Source organism: Coregonus clupeaformis, chromosome 18 (assembly GCF_020615455.1).
Source record: "Coregonus clupeaformis isolate EN_2021a chromosome 18, ASM2061545v1, whole genome shotgun sequence".
Classification (NCBI taxonomy): domain Eukaryota; kingdom Metazoa; phylum Chordata; class Actinopteri; order Salmoniformes; family Salmonidae; genus Coregonus; species Coregonus clupeaformis.
In genome coordinates this window covers 54,183,279-54,206,351 of record NC_059209.1, presented here as the reverse complement: position 1 = coordinate 54,206,351, position 23,073 = coordinate 54,183,279, and the positions used below count along the sequence as shown (strand labels likewise).

General features: G+C 43.5%; 1 protein-coding gene across 1 annotated transcript in view; it reads right to left on the bottom strand.

Moving 5' to 3' along the window:
• The window catches only part of LOC121573080 (septin-5), a 36,785-nt gene extending 15,644 nt beyond the window's left edge, over positions 1-21,141 (bottom strand). Inside the window, exons 1-2 of the mRNA XM_041885111.1 lie at positions 21,011-21,141; positions 20,828-20,841 (exon numbers count right to left, since the gene is read on the bottom strand). Of these exons, the coding sequence (XP_041741045.1) occupies positions 20,828-20,841; positions 21,011-21,056 (60 nt within the window). The 5' untranslated portion in view covers positions 21,057-21,141. The remainder of the gene's footprint in view (positions 1-20,827; positions 20,842-21,010) is intronic.
• Between the last annotated feature and the right edge of the window lie 1,932 nt (positions 21,142-23,073).

Below are 23,073 nucleotides of genomic sequence, written 5' to 3'. Positions count from 1 at the left end.
CTATTTTTTTTATTTGTTTCACACTGTTGGTGGTAGGTGCACTTGATTCAGCAGTCCTAGCGCCGGGAGGTCAAAGTGTTCCCATTTTTAACCATTTATTGTGTCTGAAGGTAAAACTCTGCCTACCCGGCAGGCCCAGAGAGCAAATCAAGTGCACCTATAGGCCTACCGCTGGCCAATCAGATAGCTCAGATCACCGTATCTGCACAGTTTCCTCGAGCCATAGACTGTAAAAAGAAGCCTTGAACACACAGCAAAGTTGATACTGTGAGATTTCAAAACTTTTAAAATCATGACTAGAGAGAGACTCAACGAAAACAGCAAAGAGCTGCTGTTTTTAAGAGTAAGTTCATGTTTAAGTTGGTATTCAGCAGTCAACACTTTGTTCAACACTTTTATAAGCCTTTAAATGCGCGTTATTCCTAATTCCATTCACGCTACAACCAGCACCGCAGCTGCAATGAATTAGTATAGCAAAATGTTTCGATAAGCTTGCGTTGTTGCAGTGCCTTCAGAAAGTATATTCACACCCCTTGACCTTTTCCCCATTTTGTTACGTTATAGCCTTATTCTAAAATGGATTAAATAAATAGAAATCCTCAGGAATCTACACACAATACCCCATAATGACAAAGCAAATTTTTTTTTTGAAATGTTAGCAAATTTATTAAAAATAATAAACAGGAATACCTTATTTACATAAGTATTCAGACCCTTTGCTATGAGACTCGAAATTGAACTTGTGCGTCCTGTTTCCATTGATCATCGTCGAGCTGTTTCTACAACTTGATTGGAGTCCACCTGTGGTAAATGAAATTGATTGGACATGATTTGGAAAGGCACACACCTGTCTATATAAGGTCCCACAGTTGACAGTGCATGTCAGAGCAAAAACCAAGCCACGAGGTCGAAGAAATTGTCCGTAGAGCTCCGAGACAAGATTGTGTAGAGGCACAGATCTGGGGAAAGGTACCAAAAAATTTCTGCAGCATTGAAGGTCCCCAAGAACACAGTGGCCTCCATCATTCTTAAATGGAAGAAGTTTGGAACTCTGACAGAGCTCTAGAGTTCCTCTGTGAAGATGGGAGAAACTTCCAGAAGGACATCCCTGTAGCACTCCACCAATCAGGCCTTTATGGTAGAGTGGCCAGACGGAAGCCACTCCTCAGTAAAAGGCACATGACAGCCCACTTGGAGTTTGCCAAAAGGCACCTAAAGACTCTCAGACCATGAGAAACAAGATTCTCTGGTCTGATGAAACCAAGATTGAACTCTTTGGCCTGAATGCCAAGCGTCACGTCTGGAGGAAACCTGGCACCATCCCTACGGTGAAGCATGGTGGTGGTAGCATCATGCTGTGGGGATGTTTTTCAGCCGCAGGGACTGGGAGACTATTCAGGATCGAGGCAAAGATGAACGGAGCAAAGTACAGAGATCTCCTTGATGAAAACCTGCTCCAGAGCACTCAGGACCTCAGACTGGGGCGACGGTTCACCTTGCAACAGGACAACGACCCTAAACACACAGCCAAGACAACACAGGAGTGGCTTCGGGACAAATCTCTAAATGTCCTTGAGTGGTCCAGCCAGAGCCCGGACTTGAACCCGATCGAACATCTCTGGAGAGACCTGAAAATAGTTGTGCAGCAACGCTCCCCATCCAACCTGACAGAGCTTGAGAGGATCTGCAGAGAAGAATGGGAGAAACTCCCCAAATACAGGTGTGCCACGCTTGTAGCGTCATACCCAGGAAGAATCGATGCTGTAATTGCTGCCAAAGGTGCTTCAAAAAAGTACTGAGTAAAGGGTCTGAATACTTATGTAAATGTGGTATTTCTGTTTTTTATTCGTAATAAATTTGCAAAAATTTCTAAAAACCTATTTTTGCTTTGTCATTATGGGGTATTGTGTGTAAATTGATAATCAATTTCAGAATAAGGCTGTAACGTAACAAAATGTGGAAAAGGTCAAGGGGTCTGAATACTTTCCGAAGGCACTGTATTATTAGCAGTTTGTGTCTTTTTTAATATCAAGGAATATTTCACTTTTTCTGGTCATAGGAGTAACAACATGAATTGGTGCATGAGGCAGAAATAATGCAGTGTAACTTGAGTTTTGCCATCAGCTGGAAGACTGTGCGAGGGGGAGGGGACGGAGAGTGGAGGGACAGTGAGTCGGGTGAAAGGCAGCCACTGCTCCCTCCCTCCCCTCAGAATGACCATCAGATGAAGGCCATCAGTCCAGTAAAAAAAAGAAGCTAATTATTATTCTCACTCAGCTGTGCCTCACAAGTAATACAATATATTATGTATTACCAGCGTGATCATATACCTACATTTTTTAAACATAATTTCAAAATGGTCTGAAAAGAACAACATTGGCAGGGCAATTCAAGCACAGCCAATATGCAGTGATCATGTATTGGGCCTATAGCCTACTGCACAAACCTCATTGCTACAGAACTGTTTTTAATTGGTTAATGTTGCATGTTTAAAAAAAATCTGAGCGGTAAATCTCGGCTTGCATTTTGACTCAGAAAGTGATCTTGACTCAGAAAAGGTGACCACTGATCAATGGTATGTTATTTTAACTACTAATCAAGCCCTTGAATAGCTGTATCAGATGTATTAGTGCTGGGTTGGAACAAAAGCCTGAACACGCTGTGGATCCCCAGGACCTTTCTTCATGGGATAGCTCCAGAAGCTGTAATACCAATCTACATCACACGAGGGAGACAGAGCAAAACAGAACAAGTTACATGATGAAGGCAGTTATCAGCAGATATGTATTGTGCTATGTAGCTAAGCTACTGTTTTAAGTAAGATATAAGAGCACACATCAGATACCAGCATTTGAAAGAAAACTTGACTGACTCTCAAGAGTGAATGAAAAAAGAGACAACATGAGCAGCAGATTTGGCAGGGTGTGTGACTGAACGGAAGCTACTGCTGCTCTGGTGTGTGTGTGTGTGTGTTTGTGGGGAGGGGGGAGGGGGAGGGGGGTGATGAGAAGATGAATGGAGGAGCGCAGGGGATCAACGGCAGAGGGTAGTGATGTGCAGGGGTCCACCGTCCATCTACTACCAACACAGTGTTTGAGAGGAAGACACGGGTAAGAGGGGCCAGAAATAGGAGAGTATATCCATTCATTCTCTCTCAAGTGGTAAGCCAGTAGAGTGGTAGGGGTGAGGGAAGGGTGGGGGGCTGTTTGTGGCACAGGGGCTGTAAAGGAGGCTGTAGAGAGGATGGGCACGAAGGACGGTGGTTAGAGTACGCTGCTACGGGGGAGGTGGGGTACAGGGCTTAATGGTGGGCTTGAGGTGAACCAATTGTCTCTCAAACTAAGTGAAAGTGGTGAAAATGAGGAAGAGTGGAAGGGAGCTGGGCTAGTGGTGTAAGGCAGGGTTTCCCAAACTCTGTCCTGGGGCCCCCGCCTCTGGGTGTACGTTTTGGTTTTTGCCCTAGCACTACACAACTGGTTAAAATAATCAAAGCTTGATGATGAGTTGGTTATTTGAATCAGCTGTGTAGTGCTAGGGTAAAAAACAAAACGTGCATCCGGGGTGGCCCCAGGACCGAGTTTGGGAAACCCTGCTGTAGAGGTCAGAGAGAGTGCAAGACATAAAGTATGAGATGCTTAGTTTATAGCTGATGTTGACATTTTTATCTGAAGTTTTGTTTATTAATATTGTCCTTGTGTGAGTCTGTATTCATGTTCCTTATGTGTTTACCTCTCAGTAACCTGACACAGAGAGAGTGGTGTGTGTGTGTGTCTGTGGGGGAGATGGGGGGGGTCGTCTGAATAGAACAGATGTCCTAGTATGACATCACAATAGCCCTCTTCAGGCCCCTCCCTCTCTCTCTCTCTCTCTCTCACTGGCCAGCTGTCCATCTGGCCTCTGGTAGGACACAGCACCGGGAGTTCTCTCTCACCTTCACACACACACACGCATGGCCTGATGCACGTGCACACACATGTAAACATACACACATGGATACAGTTGACATCATCAGTTGGATAAAGTGATATAGTACATGTTGTGAACAGTCTTTAAGGGGGCCACTGTGAAAGCCACTTGCCAGGGACACAGTCAGGCAGAGATAACCTTCTACATCTCCAGCCGATCCATTACTTCCTGTGTCTGATTGTGTCTATCTGACCTCAGGGGCTGAATCATGTTAGAAAAGAGCAGGAAGCTGTCTGTCTCCTGTGCTTATCACACTGTATCAGAGGTGTCATGCCCATAGGGGCATAGGAGCACATGCCCCCTCAGATTTGTCCTGTTAAAAAAAAGATATATATACACTACCGGTCAAAAGTTTTAGAACACCTAATCATTCAAGGGTCTTTCTTTCTTTTTACTATTTTCTACATTGTAGAATAATATTGAAGACATCAAAACTATGAAATAACACATATGGAATCATGTAGTAACCAAAAAGGTGTTAAACAAATCAAAATATATTTTATATTTGAGATTCTTCAAATAGACACCCTTTGCCTTGATGACAGCATGGCACGATCTTGGCATTCTCTCAACCAGCTTCATACGGTAGTCCCTGGAATGCATTTCAATTAACAGGTGTGCCTTGTTAAAAGTGAATTTGTGGAATTCTTAATGCGTTTGAGCCAATCAGTTGTGTTGCGACAAGGTAGGGGGGGTATATAGAAGATAGCCCTATTTGGTAAAAGTCCATTGTTACAGGAGTGGGTCGCAGTTCCGGAGCGACCCACTAGGTGTCCTCCTCCGACAACCTTAGGCACCTCCTCACTCACAGTCGGGACTAATCATCTTCCTATTGGTGTCACCTGTGTCTATCTGATTCACCTGTGTATTTATGCCCTCACTTTCCTGTGTTCCCTTGCTCAGTTTTCTCTGCTAGTTTCACTATGCCAAGCAGTACTAATCAGTGTCTGATCACGGGATGTATGGACAGGAACGTGAGAAGTGTTCTCCTTCTTTATTTATTATTTCAGTCATAGTTGGTATTTTGTATTTTTGGCTGTCTGACTGTATTTTGGAGTCTTATTTGCTCCACCTTTCTTTTCGTGTAAAGTCCGTTATTTTGTATCCTGGCTTCGGGACCATCAGTAAAGTTCCTTGTTTCACTGCCTACTGTCTAACCTGCACCGCACCTGGGTCACACCTCACACCAACCCTTACAGTCCATATTATGGCAAGAACAGCTCAAATAAGCAAAGCGAAACGACAGTCCATCATTACTTTAAGACATGAAGGTCAGTCAATACAGAACATTTCAAGAACTTTGAACGTTTCTTCAAGTGCAGTTGCAAAAACCATCAAGCTCTATGATGAAACTGGCTCTCATGAGGACCACCACAGGAATGGAAGACCCAGAGTTACCTCTGCTGCAGAGGATAAGTTCATTAGAGTTACCAGCCTCAGAAATTGCAGCCCAAATAAATGCTTCACATAGTTCAAGTAACAGACACATCTCAACGTCAACTGTTCAGAGGAGACTGTGTGAATCAGGCTTTCATGATCAAATTGCTGCAAAGAAACCACTACTAAAGGACACCAATACGAAGAACAGACTTGCTTGGGCCAAGAAACACGAGCAATGGACATTAGACCGGTGGAAATGTGTCCTTTGGTCTGGAGTCCAAATTGGAGAGTTTTGGTTCCAACCGCCATGTCTTTGTGAGACGCAGCGTGGGTGAACGAATGATCTCCGCATGTGTATTTCGCACCGTAAAGCATGGAGGAGGAGGTGTTATGGTGTGGGGGTGCTTTGCTGGTGACACTGTCTGTGATTTATTTAGAATTCAAGGCACACTTAACCAGCATGGCTACCACAGCATTCTGCAGCGATATGCCATCCCATCTGGTTTGGGTTTAGTGGGACTATCATTTGTTTTTCAACAGGACAATGACCCAACACACCTCCAGGCTGTGTAAGGGCTATTTGACCAATAAGGAGAGTGATGCATCAGATTACCTGGCCTCCACAATCCCCCAACCTCAACCAAATTGAGATGGTTTGGGATGAGTCGGACCGCAGAGTGAAGGAAAAGCAGCCAACATGTGCTCAGCATATATATATATATGAGAGAGAGAGAGAGAGAGAGAGAGAGAGAGAGAGAGAGAGAGAGAGAGAGAGAGAGAGAGAGAGAGAGAGAGAGAGAGAGAGAGAGAGAGAGAGAGAGAGAGAGAGAGAGAGAGAGAGAGAGAGAGAGAGAGAGAGAGAGAGAGACTTTCTCCCTCCCTCCCTCCAGCTGACAGCAACTAGAGGGCCAGTGACTTCCTTCCCTTTAGAGCCTGCATGCCTGCTGGATACAGAGGCAGTGATCCAGAGATTAGTCATTCACACAGAGTTGGTCTTCTTGTTTACTGTTGTGGCCTTTCAGGAAGCTCTTTTCAAAAGGCCACAGCAGTAAACTAAACAAATGGTTGCTGTGTGTTGGGCCAAAGATGCGTACAGAGAAAGGGAAGGAGAGAAAAAGAAGGGGAAAGGGGGGGAAGATAGAGACGGGAGCTACATGGGTGACAGGGAGATATCGAGAAGAGAGGAGGAGAAAGAGAGAGGGTGAAGGGGAAAAGAGAGGGAAAGATGGTGGAACTTGAGAGAGAGAGAAAGAGGATGAGAATGAGAGAGGGTGTGAAAGAAAGGCTCTTTGGACCCCCATCCCTGTAGTGTTTGCTCTCCTTGGAGATGTGAGTCTCTAGACGCTAGGCTCTTTACCATGCTAATCTAACAGCATATAATTGGCCTGGCAACAACAGGCCTTCTAAAGGACACTTGGCTAGCATAGCCTAGCATTAGCGTCTGCCCATTCAGCAACCATAGGCTCTTCCACAGCCTAGCTACAAATTGACCTATAGCCCCTTCCCTGTAAGTGGCTTGAGTAGATCTGTAAAGATTAGTAAGTATTGTAGAAGTAATTCATAACCTATCAGGGCACAAGGTGGAACTGTTAGCCACCATATCGCCTATACCGATCCAATCCTTTCAGTGATACATGAATTGCCAAGGCGCGGGTAGGGTCAGGGGTTTGGAACTGGGGAAAAAGAGGGACACTTGACTAGCGTATCCTAACATTAGCATCGCCCCATTCAGCAGCAAGGGTTTGTCACGAGGGAGTCCCCCAGGGTACAATACAGTGGTAAGTAAAGAGCTTATCACGTTTCAGGAGAAGACCCAGATGCAGACAGTGTCGAAGTAACAAAAGCTTATTACAAAAACAGGGGGCAGGCAAACGACAGGTCAAGGGCAGGCAGAGGTCAGTAATCCAGATCAGAGTCTAAAAGGTACAGAACGGCAGGCAGTCTCTGGGTCAGGGCAGGCAGAGGTCAATAATCCAGGGTGGTGTGACAAGGTACAGAACGGCAGTCAGGGTCAGTGCAGGCAGAATGGTAAAAACTGGGAAAACTAGAAAACAACATTTTGTTGTGTTACAGCCTGAATTCAAAATGGATCAAATAAAAAAATGTCTCACCCATTAACACACAATACTCCATAATAACAAAGTGAAAACATGTTTTTAGAAATAATAGCAAATCTATTGAAAATTAAATACAGAAATATCTCATTTACATAAGTATTAACACCCCTGAGTCAATACTTTGTAGAAGCACTTTTGGCATCGATTACAGTATGTGTGGGGTACAGAGATAGGGTAGTTATTCAAAAATCATGTTAACCACTATTATTGAACATGGAATGAATTTGTTAAGCATATTTTTACCCCTGAACTTATTTAGGCTTGCCATAACAAAGGGGTTGAATACTTATTGACTAAATACATTTCCACTTTGAATTTTTTATTAATTTGTCAAAATTGTGTGTAGATCAGTGACACAAAATCCCAATTTAATAAATGTTATATTCAGGCTGTAACAAAACAAAATGTGGAAAAAGTAAAGGGGTGTGAATACTTTCTGAAGGCACTACAGTGGGGAAAAAAAGTATTTAGTCAGCCACCAATTGTACAAGTTCTCCCACTTAAAAAGATGAGAGAGGCCTGTAATTTTCATCATAGGTACACATCAACTATGACAGACAAAATGAGAAAAAAATTCCAGAAAATCACATTGTAGGATTTTAATGAATTTATTGGCATATGATGGTGGAAAATAAGTATTTGGTCAATAACAAAAGTTTCTCAATACTTTGTTATATACCCTTTGTTGGCAATGACACAGGTCAAACGTTTTCTGTAAGTCTTCACAAGGTTTTCACACTGTTGCTGGTATTTTGGCCCATTCCTCCATGCAGATCTCCTCTAGAGCAGTGATGTTTTGGGGCTGTCGCTGGGCAACACAGACTTTCAACTCCCTCCAAAGATTTTCTATGGGGTTGAGATCTGGAGACTGGCTAGGCCACTCCAGGACCTTGAAATGCTTTTTTACGAAGCCACTCCTTCGTTGCCCGGGCGGTGTGTTTGGGATCATTGTCATGCTGAAAGACCCAGCCACGTTTCATCTTCAATGCCCTTTCTGATGGAAGGAGGGTTTCACTCAAAATCTCACGATACATGGCCCCATTCATTCTTTCCTTTACACGGATCAGTCGTCTGGTCCCTTTGCAGAAAAACAGCCCCAAAGCATGATGTTTCCAACCCCATGCTTCACAGTAGGTATGGTGTTCTTTGGATGCAACTCAGCATTCTTTGTCCTCCAAACATGACGAGTTGAGTTTTTACCAAAAAGTTATATTTTGGTTTCATCTGACCATATGACATTCTCCCAATCCTCTTCTGGATCATCCAAATGCACTTCAGACGGGCCTGGACATGTACTGGCTTAAGCAGGGGGACACGTCTCGCACTGCAGGATTTGAGTCCCTGGCGGCGTAGTGTGTTACTGATGGTTGGCTATGTTACTTTGGTCCCAGCTCTCTGCAGGTCATTCACTAGGTCCCCCCGTGTGGTTCTGGGATTTTTGCTCACCGTTCTTGTGATCATTTTGACCCCACGGGGTGAGATCTTGCGTGGAGCCCCCAGATCGAGGGAGATTATCAGTGGTCTTGTATGTCTTCCATTTCCTAATAATTGCTCCCACAGTTGATTTCTTCAAACCAAGCTGCTTACCTATTGCAGATTCAGTCTTGCCAGCCTGGTGCAGGTCTACAATTTTGTTTTTGGTGTCCTTTGACAGCTCTTTGGTCTTGGCCATTGTGAAGTTTGGAGTGTGACTGTTTGAGGTTGTGGACAGGTGTATTTTATACTGATAACAAGTTCAAACAGGTGCCATTAATACAGGTAACGAGTGGAGGACAGAGGAGCCTCTGAAAGAAGAAGTTACAGGTCTGTGAGAGCCAGAAATCTTGCTTGTTTGTAGGTGACCAAATACTTATTTTCCACCATAATTTGCAAATAAATTCATTAAAAATCCTACAATGGGATTTTCTGGATTTTTTTTCCTCAATTTGTCTGTCATAGTTGACGTGTACCTATGATGAAAATTACAGGCCTCTCTCATCTTTTTAAGTGGGAGAACTTGCACAATTGGTGGCTGACTAAATACTTTTTTTCCCCACTGTATATGTAAGAAAGTTCCACTTTCTAATGTTCCATTTTTTTGTCTTTCATGCATCATACCATTCTCAGTTAATCTTTTTTAATTCCTCAAGGAAGAATTCCTTTATTTTAAGAGTACTCACATCTTTTAACATTCCTCAAGGGAGCTTTTCTACCCACAGTAGGAGGTAAAATGAGTCCTCTAATTCTCCTTACCATTTTCATTGGATTTTAGCTCCCAAGTCTCTGATTCCTCCCCTCAAACATCATATAATCTCTAACTTATCAAGGTCACTCAAACTCTTCCTTCTTAAAAAGGGTTTTGGACTCCTATCTGGGTGAGGCATGGGTTATTTGCAAAAGCTTTTTAAACGCTTATGCAAAGGCTGAGACATGGCAAGCTGTACAGGGAGAGAGGGAAACCTGGGGATAGAGAGAGAATATAAACTTTCTATTCACATGTGTTGTTTGTGAACTCTCTCTCTCTCTCTCACACACACACAAACGCACACACACAAACACGCTCTACTGGATCATTGGCATTGCATGTTTGCAGCATGACATAATGACATCAGGTGCCAGAGAGAAATAAACATTTCAGGTTAGATAAAGAACAAAGACAAACACTCAGAACACACACAGGTGAGAGAGAAAGTTAAACATGTAGCTACCAGGCAATTTTCTGTAAACGACCATAAACTGATCCTGTAGTATCCTTTTGCATTAAATGGATAGCTCAGATGAACTCGTGGATACCATTTTTATGTATCTGCGTCCAGTATGAAGGAAGTTAGAGGTAGTTTCGCAAGCCAATGCTAACTAGCGTTAGCGCAATGACTGGAAGTCTACAGGAACAGCAAGCATGCTAGCTGTTCCTATAGACATTCAGTCATTGAGCTAATCCTATTTAGCAACTTCCTTCAAACTGGACGCCGATACATACAAATGGTATGCACAAGTTCATCTGACTCTGGGGAAGTAGACAAAGTGCCTCATTGCCATAATCAAGAAACTAAGTAAATGTGAATGGTAGGAAAAGGTCCTTGGAGTGCTGTACAGAGTGCTGGTATGAACATGGTATTGAATCTAGGTAGGGTTGGTGCTTGTTACATGAAGAGTGGGCAACATTTACCCTCTGATAATGTCCCTTAATCAGTGCTAAAGAGCTGATTCTACACTCTTACCAATACCGATCAAGACCCCCAGGGGTTCCCCTGTTTGAATGCCTGCCCCCTGCACATCCCCCACCCCACCCGACAAGTCTATCCAAGCCCAGCAGCTGTTCTTCACGAGGGAGGATAGGGAGGGGGTCCCATCTGTGACTGCAACCAACAGCACTAAAGTGGGGGGGGGGGGGGGCACATGGAGACTGGTCCAAGGCTGGGATGTGAGACAGATGTATATCTCCATCTGAAAAACATCTGTTCAGCCCAGCTATGTCAAAATCAATATTTATCATATTAACACTCACTGATGCATGACTCATTGTTTTAAACCACATGTAACCATATTTCATAGGGATTACCATGACAACCATGAATGGCAGATGGATGGCCTGGGCTGGTAGAATTCAAACAATTCCTTTTTCCTACACTGTCTTTTCAATCAGAACCTCTGTGGTGTGTGTGTGTTCATACACTATATATACAAACGTATATGGACACCCCTTCAAATTAGTGGATTTGGCTATTTCAGCCATACCCGTTGCTGCCAGGTGTATAAAATAGAACACACAGCCATGCAATCTCAATAGACAAACATTGGCAGTAGAATGACCTTACTGAAGAGCTCAGTGGCTTTCCACCTGACACCGTCATAGGATGCCACCTTTCCAACAAGTCAGTTTGTAAAATTTCTGCCCTGCTAGAGCTGCCCCAGACAACTGTAAGTGCTGTTATTGTGACGTGGAAACGTCTATGAGCAACAACGGCTCAGCCATGAAGTGGTAGGCCACACAAGCTCACAGAACGGGACTGCCGAGTGCTGAAGCGTTGTAACACTTACTACCAAGTTCCAAACTGCCTTTGGAAGCAACGTTAGCACAATAACTGTTCGTCGGGAGCTTCATGAAATGGGCTTCCATGGCCGAGCAGCCGCACACAAGCCTAAGATCACCATGTGCAATGCCAAGCGTCGGCTAGAGTGGTGTAAAGCTCTCCACCATTGGACTCCGGAGCAATGGAAACGCGTTCTCTGGAGTGATGGATCACGCTTCATCATCTGGCAGTCCGGCGGATGAATCTGGGTTTGGCAGATGCCAGGAGAACGCTACCTGCCCCAATGCATAGTGCCAACTGTAAAGTTTGGTGGAGGAGGAATAATGGTCTGGTGCTGTTTTTCATGGTTCGGGCTAGGCCCCTTAGTTCCAATGAAGAGAAATCTTAATGCTACAGCATACAATCTAGATTGTGGCAACAGTTTGGGGAAGGCCCTTTCCTGTTTCAACATGACAATGCCCCCGTGCACAAAGCGAGGTCCATACAGAAATTGTTTGTCGAGATCGGTGTGGAAGAACTTGACTGGCCTGAACAGAGCCCTGACCTCAACCCCATCGAACGTCTTTGGGATGAATTGGAACGCCGACTGCAAGCCAAGCCTAATCGCCCAGCATCAGTGCCCGACCTCACTAATGCTCTTGTGGCTGAATGGAAGCAAGTCCCTGCAGCAATGTTCCAACATCTAGTGGAAAGCCTTCCCAGAAGAGTGGAGGCTGTTATAGAAGCAAAGGGGGGACCAACTTCATGTTAATGCCCATGATTTTGGAATGAGATATTCGACGAGTAGGTGTCCACATACTTTTGGTAATGTAGTGTACAGTAGCTGGCTAGACTAACTTACCAATTTAAAACATTTTAGCTGACATGGGCTGATTGAGTGACTGTCAGTGACTGATATTATAAGAGAAGACCTGCTGATGCACTACCAAATTTCGAAATTGCACCTTGTGTATTCTACTATTCTAACCCTCAACAGTAAGTTGAGACCCCGACTGAATACCTAAAGAAAAAGAAAAAGGTCCTCAACTGGCAGCTTCATTAAATAGTACCCGCAAAACACCAGTCTCAACGTCAACAGTGAAGAGGCGACTCCGGGATGCTGACCTTCTAGGCAGAGTTGCAAAGAAAAAGCCATATCTCAGACTGCCCATCTTAATCTTTTCTTTTTATTGCCCAGTCTGAGATATGGCTTTTTCTTTGCAACTCTGCCTAGAAGGTCAGCATCCCGGAGTTGCCTCTTCACTGTTGACGTTGAGACTGGTGTTTTGCGGGTACTATTTAATGAAGCTGCCAGTTGAGGACCTGTGAGGTGCCTGTTTCTCAAACTAGACACTCTAATGTATTTGTCCTCTTGCTCAGTTGTGCACCGGGGCCTCCCACTTCTCTTTCTATTCTGGTTAGAGCCAGTTTGCGCTGTTCTGTGAAGGGAGTAGTACACAGCGTTGTACGAGATCTTCAGTTTCTTGGCAATTTCTCGCATAGAATAGCCTTCATTTCTCAGAACAAGAATAGACTGACGAGTTTCAGAAGAAAGTTATTTGTTTCTGGCCATTTTGAGCCTGTAATCGAACCCAACAATTGCTGATGCTCCAGATACTCAACTAGCCTCAAGAAGGCCAGTTTTATTGCTTCTTTAATCAGCACAACAGTTTTCAGCTTTGCTAACATAATTGCAAAAGGGTTTTCTAATGATCAATTAGCCTTTTAAAATGATAAACTTGGATTAGTAAACACAACGTGCCATTGGAACACAGGACTGATGGTTGCTGATAGGGCCTCTGTACACCTATGTAGATATTCCATTAAAAATCAGCCGTTTCCACCAGCTACAATAGCCATTTACAACATTAACAATGTCTACACTGTATTTCTGATCAATTTGATGTTATTTTAATGGACAAAAAAAATTATAGAAAACAAGTGACCCCAAACTTTTGAACCGGTAGTGTGTGTGTGTGTGTGTGTGTGTGTGTGTATGTATGTATGTATGTATATGTGTATATATATACACACACACACACACAGTGGGGAGAACAAGTATTTGATACACTGCCGATTTTGCAGGTTTTCCTACTTACAAAGCATGTAGAGGTCTGTAATTTTTATCATAGGTACACTTCAACTGTGAGAGACGGAATCAACAACAAAATTCCAGAAAATCACATTGTATGATTTTTAAGTAATTAATTTGCATTTTATTGCATGACATAAGTATTTGATCACCTACCAACCAGTAAGAATTCCGGCTCTCACAGACCTGTTAGTTTTTCTTTAAGAAGCCCTCCTGTTCTCCACTCATTACCTGTATTAACTGCACCTGTTTGAACTCGTTACCTGTATAAAAGACATCTGTCCACACACTCAATCAAACAGACTCCAACCTCTCCACAATGGCCAACACCAGAGAGCTGTGTAAGGACATCAGGGATAAAATTGTAGACCTGCACAAGGCTGGGATGGGCTACAGGACAATAGGCAAGTAGCTTGGTGAGAAGGCAACAACTGTTGGCGCAATTATTAGAAAATGGAAGAAGTTCAAGATGACGGTCAATCACCCTCGGTCTGGGGCTCCATGCAAGATCTCACCTCGTGGGGCATCAATGATCATGAAGAAGGTGAGGGATCAGCCCAGAACTACACGGCAGGACCTGGTCAATGACCTGAAGAGAGCTGGGACCACAGTCTCAAAGAAAACATTAGTAACACACTACGCCGTCATGGATTAAAATCCTGCAGCGCACGCAAGGTCCCCCTGCTCAAGCCAGCGCATGTCCAGGCCCGTCTGAAGTTTGCCAATGACCATCTGGATGATCCAGAGGAGGAATGGGAGAAGGTCATGTGGTCTGATGAGACAAAAATATAGCTTTTTGGTCTAAACTCCACTCGCCGTGTTTGGAGGAAGAAGAAGGATGAGTACAACCCCAAGAACACCATCCCAACCGTGAAGCATGGAGGTGGAAACATCATTCTTTGGGGATGCTTTTCTGCAAAGGGGACAGGACGACTGCACCGTATTGAGGGGAGGATGGATGGGGCCATGTATCGCGAGATCTTGGCCAACAACACCCTTCCCTCAGTAAGAGCATTGAAGATGGGTCGTGGCTGGGTCTTCCAGCATGACAATGACCCGAAACACACAGCCAGGGCAACTAAGGAGTGGCTCCGTAAGAAGCATCTCAAGGTCCTGGAGTGGCCTAGCCAGTCTCCAGACCTGAACCCAATAGAAAATCTTTGGAGGGAGCTGAAAGTCCGTATTGCCCAGCGACAGCCCGAAACCTGAAGAATCTGGAGAAGGTCTGTATGGAGGAGTGGGCCAAAATCCCTGCTGCAGTGTGTGCAAACCTGGTCAAGACCTACAGGAAACATATGATCTCTGTAATTGCAAACAAAGGTTTCTGTACCAAATATTAAGTTCTGCTTTTCTGATGTATCAAATACTTATGTCATAGAAAAATTCTAAAAAATAAATAATGGAAAAGTGGTGTATGCCTATGTATTCACCCCCTTTGCTATGAAGCCCCTAAATTAGATCTGGTGCAACCAATTACCTTCAGAAGTCACATAATTAGTTAAATAAAGTCCACCTGTGTGCAATCTAAGTGTCACATGATCTCAGCATACCTGTTCTGAAAGGCCCCAGAGTCTGCAACACCACTAAGCAAGGGGCACCACCAAGCAAGCGGCACCATGAAGACCAAGGACCTCTCCAAACGGGTCAGGGACAAAGTTGTGGAGAAGTACATATCAGGGTTGGGTTATAAAAAAATATCAGAAACTTTGAACATCCCACAGAGCACTATTTAAATCCATTATTAAAAAATGGAAAGAATATGGCACCACAACAAACCTGCCAAGAGAGGGCTGCCCACCAAAACTCACAGACCAGGCAAGGAGGGCATTAATCAGAGAGGCAACAAAGAGACCAAAGATAACCCTGAAGGAGCTGCAAAGCTCCACAGCGGAGATTGGAGTATCTGTCCATAGGACCACTATAAGCCGTACACTCCACAGAGCTGGGCTTTACGGAAGAGTGGCCAGAAAAAAAGCCATTGCTTAAAGAAAAAAATAAGCAAACACGTTTCGTGTTCGCCAAAAGGCATGTGGGAGACTCCCCAAACATATGGAAGAAGGTAGTCTAGTCAGATGAGACTAAAATTGAGCTTTTTGGCCATCAAGGAAAACGCTATGTCTGGTGCAAACCCAACACGTCTCATCACCCCAAGAACACCATCGGGGATGTTTTTCATCAGCAGGGACTGGGAAACTGGTCAGAATTGAAGGAATGATGGATGGCGCTAAATACAGGGAAATTCTTGAGGGAAACCTGTTTCAGTCTTCCAGAGATTTGAGACTGGGATGGAGGTTCACATTCCAGCAGGACAATGACCCCAAGTATTGTGCTAAAGCAACACTTGAGTGGTTTAAGAGGAAACATTTAAATGTCTTGGAATGGCCTAGTCAAAGCCCAGACCTCAATCCAATTGAGAATCTGTGGTATGACTTAAAGATTGCTGTACACCAGCGGAACCCATCCAACTTGAAGGAGCTGGAGCAGTTTTGCCTTGAAGAATGGGCAAAAATCCCAGTGGCTAGATGTGCCAAGCTTATAGAGACATACCCCAAGACACTTGCAGCTGTAATTGCTGCAAAAGGTGGCTCTACAAAGTATTGACTTTGGGGGGTGAATAGGTATGAACGCTAAATTTTTCTGTTTTTTTTTTGTCTTATTTCTAGTTTGTTTCACAAGAAAATATATTTTGCATCTTCAAAGTGGTAGGCATGTTCTGTAAATGAAATGATACAAACCCCCCAAAAATCCCTTTTAATTCCAGGTTGTAAGGCAACAAAATAGGCAAAATGCCAAAGGTGGTGAATACTTTAGTACTATATAATATATATATATATATATATATATATATATATATATATATATATATATATATATATAATGATCACAGGAGGCTGCTCCTGTGGAATGGCATCAAACACCTGGAAACCAATGAAGGTGCCACCAACCTCCTGTGATATACAGTGAGGGAAAAAAGTATTTGATCCCCTGCTGATTTTGTATGTTTGCCCACTAACAAAGAAATGATCAGTCTATCATTTTAATGGTAGGTTTATTTGAACAGTGAGAGACAGAATAAAAACAAAAAAATCCAGAAAAACGCATGTCAAAAATGTTATAAATTGATTTGCATTTTAATGAGGGAAATAAGTATTTGACACCCTCTCAATCTGAAAGATTTCTGGCTCCCAGGTGTCTTTTATACAGGTAACGAGCTGAGATTAGGAGCACACTCTTAAAGGGAGTGCTCCTAATCTCAGCTTGTTACCTGTATAAAAGACACCTGTCCACAGAAGCAATCAATCAATCAGATTCCAAGCTCTCCACCATGGCCAAGACCAAAGAGCTCTCCAAGGATGTCAGGGACAAGATTGTAGACCTACACAAGGCTGGAATGGGCTACAAGACCATCACCAAGCAGCTTGGTGAGAAGGTGACAACAGTTGGTGTGATTATTCGCAAATGGAAGAAACACAAAATAACTGTCAATCTCCCTCGGCCTGGGGCTCCATGCAAGATCTCACCTCGTGGAGTTGCAATGATCATGAGAACGGTGAGGAATCAGCCCAGAACTACACGGGAGGATCTTGTCAATGATCTCAAGGCAGCTGGGACCATAGTCACCAAGAAAACAATTTAGTAGTAACACACTACGCAGTGAAGGGCTGAAATCCTGCAGCGCCCGCAAGGTCCCCCTGCTCAAGAAAGCACATATACAGGCCCGTCTGAAGTTTGTCAATGAACATCTGAATGATTCAGAGGAGAACTGGGTGAAAGTGTTGTGGTCAGATGAGACCAAAATCGAGCTCTTTGGCATCAACTCAACTCGCCGTGTTTGGAGGAGGAGGAATGCTGCCTATGACCCCAAGAACACCATCCCCACCGTCAAACATGGAGGTGGAAACATTATGCTTTGGGGGTGTTTTTCTGCTCTAGGGGACAGGACAACTTCACCGCATCAAAGGGACGATGGACGGGGCCATGTACCGTCAAATCTTGGGTGAGAACCTTCCCTCAGCCAGGGCATTGAAAATGGGTCGTGGATGGGTATTCCAGCATGACAATGACCCAAAACACATGGCCAAGGCAACAAAGGAGTGGCTCAAGAAGAAGCACATTAAGGTCCTGGAGTGGCCTAGCCAGTCTCCAGACCTTAATCCCATAGAAAATCTGTGGAGGGAGCTGAAGGTTCGAGTTGCCAAATGTCAGCCTCGAAACCTTAATGACTTGGAGAAGATCTGCAAAGAGGAGTGGAACAAAATCCCTCCTGAGATGTGTGCAAACCTGGTGGCCAACTACAAGAAACGTCTGACCTCTGTGATTGCCAACAAGGGTTTTGCCACCAAGTACTAAGTCATGTTTTGCAGAGGGGTCAAATACTTATTTCCCTCATTAAAAGGCAGAGTGGCGCAGTGGTCTAAGGCACTGCATCGCAGTGCTAGCTGTGCCACTAGAGATCCTGGTTCGAATCCAGGCTCTGTCGTAGCCGGCCGCGACCGGGAGACCCATGGGGCGGCGTGCAATTGGCCCAGCATCGTCCAGGGTAGGGGAGGGAATGGCCGGCAGGGATGTAGCTCAGTTGATAGAGCATGGCGTTTGCGATGCCAGGGGTTGTGGGTTCGATTCCCACAGGGGGTATGAAAAAAAAAAAAGTATGCACTAACTGTAAGTCGCTCTGGATAAGAGTGTCTGCTAAATGACTTAAATGTAATTAAAATCAATATATAACATTTTTGACATGCGTTTTTCTGTATTTTGTTGTTGTTATTCTGTCTCTCACTGTTCAAATAAACCTACCATTAAAATTATAGACTGATCATGTTTTGTCAGTGGGCAAACGTACAAAATCAGCAGGGGATCAAATACTTTTTTCCGTCACTGAAGTCGGAAGTTTACATACACTTAGGTTGGAATCATTAAAACTTGTTTTTCAACCACTCCACACATTTCTTGATAACAAACTATAGTTTTGGGAAGTTGGTTAGGACATCTACTTTGTGCATGACACAAGTCATTTTTCCAACAATTGTTTACAGACAGATTATTTCACGTATAATTCACTGTGTCACAATTCCAGTGGGTCAGAAGTTTACATACACTAAGTTGACTGTGCCTTTAAACAGCTTGGAAAATTCCAGAAAATGATGTCATGACTTTAGAAGCTTCTGATAGGCTAATTGACATCATTTGAGTCAATTGGAGGTGTACCTGTGGATGTATTTCTAGGCCTACCTTCAAACTCAGTGCCTCTTTGCTTGACATCATGGGAAAATCAAAAGAAATCAGCCAAGACCTCAGAAAACAATTGTAGACCTCCACAAGTCTGGTTCATCCTTGGGAGCAATTCCCAAGCGCCTGAAGGTACCACATTCATCTGTACAAACAATAGTACGCAAGTAGAAACACCATGGGACCACGCAGCCGTCATACCGCTCAGGAAGGAGACGCGTTCTGTCTCCTAGAAATGAACGTACTTTGGTGCGAAAAGTGCAAATCAATCCCAGAACAACAGCAAAGGACCTTGTGAAGATGCTGGAGGAAACGGGTACAAAAGTATCTATATCCACAGTAAAACGAGTCCTATATCGACATAACCTGAAAGGCCGCTCAGCAAGGAAGAAGCCACTGCTCCAAAACCACCATAAAAAAGCCAGACTACGGTTTGCAACTGCACATGGGGACAAAGATTGTACTTTTTGGAGAAATGTCCTCTGGTCTGATGAAACAAAAATAGAACTGTTTGGTCATAATGACCATCGTTATGTTTGGAGGAACACCATCCCAACCGTGAAGGACGGAGGTGGAAGCATCATGCTGTGGGGGTGCTTTGCTGCAGGAGGGACTGGTGCGCTTCACAAAATAGATGGCATCATGAGGAAGAAAAATTATGTGGATATATTGAAGCAACATCTCAAGACATCAGTCAGGAAGTTAAAGCTTGGTCGCAAATGGATCTTCCAAATGGACAATGACCCCAAGCATACTTCCAAAGTTGTGGCAAAATGGCATAACTTTTGGGGGGTATCTATATAATGCTAATTTACCCATTCTCCTATGTGTTTAAAATGCAATTTGTACTGCTACAGTGGTAAATATGAAAATAAAAGCTTATTCCAAATTAAACGAACACTCCTACCTCTGTGTCATGCTTGGAGAAAAAAGAATCCCCATGTGGCTACACTTATTTCAGCCCATTTTCAAGTGTCCCAACTTTTCTGTCTACAAAAAAAGGTCATTTTGTGAGCAAGACACATCAATTAATTCAGCCTACCTAATGACAATTGCCGAATGTCATTACACTTTTTGATGTTTTGTAACAGAAGTCTCTTTCCATTCATCAAATGGCAGGTGCACAGTGCACTGTTTGGATGCTGGAATTATTTTGGAGTGGACGAAACATGAGCAGGTAGCTACTATTTGAAGTGCTTTGTTTGACCATCAGATGAAAACATGACTGGTTGTGTTCATTTCATTTAAAGGTGATACATTTTTCCCCTTAAATTCCATGTCTTTACTATAAGGCCCATAAAACAATAGAGACCCCCGAATGTTAGGATATAATTGGCACTCTGCCAAGGAGGATAGTGTAGCCAGCCACCAAGCTCCACCTAAACTATGCATGATCACACACAGGGTTCACTCAAGGTAATAATCTATGACATCTATGAAAGGGAGCTCATCTGACCAATACAGAGGGAACTCAATGAGAGGATAATGAGCTGTGATGTACTGAGGATGCAGACAGAGATTGATCTAAAGACAGCTAATTAACAGCGGGTCATTTCGCTGACTGGACCCATAGGGTCTCTAATAGACTTTAGGGAGCGGGTCACTGTCACGCCCACAGCCAAGTGTGCGACTGGTAGGATGGATGAATGGATGGATGCCCAAGGATGAGAGGCGAGCCCTCGGGTACCACAAGCTGCGTGCGCATTCTGTGTCTGACTGTTTGCATAAATATGATATCTAATCGTTCTGACTGTGTGATGCTCACTGTACCCTGTAATGCGGTGGCATGACAACAATAGTCATATTCAATGCACCGGAATGATGATGCGCTGACGTTTACAAGGCCTACATAGTGTATAGGCTAAATATATATCTAGGCTATGAGGCCATAAGAAGCGAATTGGAGAAAAAAATGTATATGTAGGCTACCATGCTCGATATGAATTATGATTCTATGTATCGCCTAACATGACCTAGGCTTACACCATAAGCACGGAGCACAGATAAACCTTTTGTATGAAAAAAAATCCTTTAGGAATAAACGTGTTCCTTACCTCAGTGGTCTCATCTGTTTGGTCATTGTGGTGGATGGGGAAATGAAACGCAGGTGGAGGGATGCAGAACGACTCCCAATTTAGAAAGAGGGAGAGAGAAACCGACAGAGAAAGACGGTCATTGCAATGGACCGCGTTATAATTGCCTTTATGCATAATCATCACTATTATCATTATGCTTACCCGATTTGATCGGGATCCGGCTCTTGTATCTGATGTTGGTCGTCATCTTCGCAGCTCTCCTCCCGTCAGTGTCGCTTCCAAAACGGACGTACTGTTCGGTAAAAGCACGCGCCCGGTCCTTCTCAGCTCTACTACAGCAGAGAGACAGGTTGAGCCCCGCCTTCCTCTATGTGGTACCCAATGGTGGATGGAGACCCAGCTAATAACAAACGTTCCCACAACTTTAGAGAACCTTCCCTTAACAGTTTCATTAGGTCATTACCTAACCTTTTCATAGGAATGTTCCAGACTGTTTCCATGAGACCATTCCCTTAATGTCAAACAGAACTTACCCAGAATGTGGTTAACATTTTCTCCGAATATTCAATATGAATGTTCTAGACACGTTTCATGAACATTCCTGTGTCCATTTCATTGTTACTGTGGCCTAGCCCATCAAGGCTCTGATTGGTGAACCACTCACAGCTCTTTGTTTGTTGGCAAAGTTAGGGACACTCAATGCTTTTAATATAGTGTTTTCAACTTACATATTTAATACACTTGACATACATGAGGCGGCAGGTAGCTTAGTGGTTAAGAGCGTTGTGCCAGTAACCGAGAGGTCACTGGTTCTAATCCCCGAGCCGACTAGGTGAAAAATCTGTCGATGTGCCCTTGAGCAAGGCACTTAACCCTAAATGCTCCTGTATGTTGCTCTGGATAAGAGATTGTGAATGTTTATTTATACAGTAATTATTATTCAACATGTCCTCCCCTGCAATTTGAACTCACAACCTCTTGGTTGACAGCATTCAGATCTTCCTGCTACCCCACCATGTTTGTGTCAGTTAAAAAGGCCTCAGTTAATTTCACTATTCTCTCATCATTGACTTATTTCTGCAATTTTTGGGTTTTTGTATAGATGTCTAATGTTGGTGGGGCATATAACCCTGTTTTAATGTTACTCCTGAAGCACTATGATCAATAAAATAGTTTTTCTTGAGTGTACTTTTAACAGAGCTGAAATTGACTTCAAAGTGCATTCACTCTATTGCTTATGCCTATGCAGTTGTTTCATATCTACACAAGTGCATAGGGAGAAGGGGTTTGCTTCTGAACAGGGCCTAACTATACTGGCCCAATGAGAACATGCCCTAGCAATATCCCTTATTGGGACAGTGGTTAGGGTGTTCGTTATTGGTGCTAGTGGCCTGGGTTCGAGACCTGCTAGGGGTGTCATACTACTCTCACATTCTTAGCAATATATGTTAATGTATTATTTAGCAACAGTTACAACACCCATAACTGATCTAATTAAAATACTTTTCTCTAGAGCTCTTTTATACCTGGTGCTAACATGCGCCCTTTGTCCTGATCTTGTCCACATTCTGATTGTGGCCACATTTTTAGACACGTGTAGATGATTAAAAGACACATTGTGATCTGATTGTGATCAGATTCACCTCCTGAGGTAGTCATGTACTCATTGGGTCTGGATATCAATCAAGTGTAAACAGATCTGGATGGTTAACCTTTACGGGATCGGTGTCCCGTATACGGGACGGTTGAGCTAACGTGCGCTAATGTGATTAGCATTACTGTTGTAAGTAACAACAAACTTTCCAGGACATGGAAATGTCATATATGGGCAGAAAGCTTAAATTATTGTTAATCTAACTGCACTTTCCAATTTACAGTAGCTATTACAGTGAAAAAATACCATGCTATTGTTTGAGGAGAGTGCACAACAACAAAAAACGTATCACGGCAGCTGGTTTCATATATTCACCTCTGAAGGGAAATAATGTTCTTACATTCAGTAATTTTGCTCAGATTTGTCATCCTAACGGTCCCAGAGATAAAATGTAGCATAGTTTTGTTTGATAAAATCCAATTATATATTAAAAATGTAGGAACTGGGTTCTACAGTTTGAACCCCTGCTGTCTCTGGCTCCACACCCAACCTGCCCGGCCATCTAGATGTGTGAAAGTTAGTGTATAAGCTAATGATCCATCATGTATGACATTCCTGGGAGTGTGTAAACTTACATTTTCTATTACCATATCATTTTTGTATGTTCTCT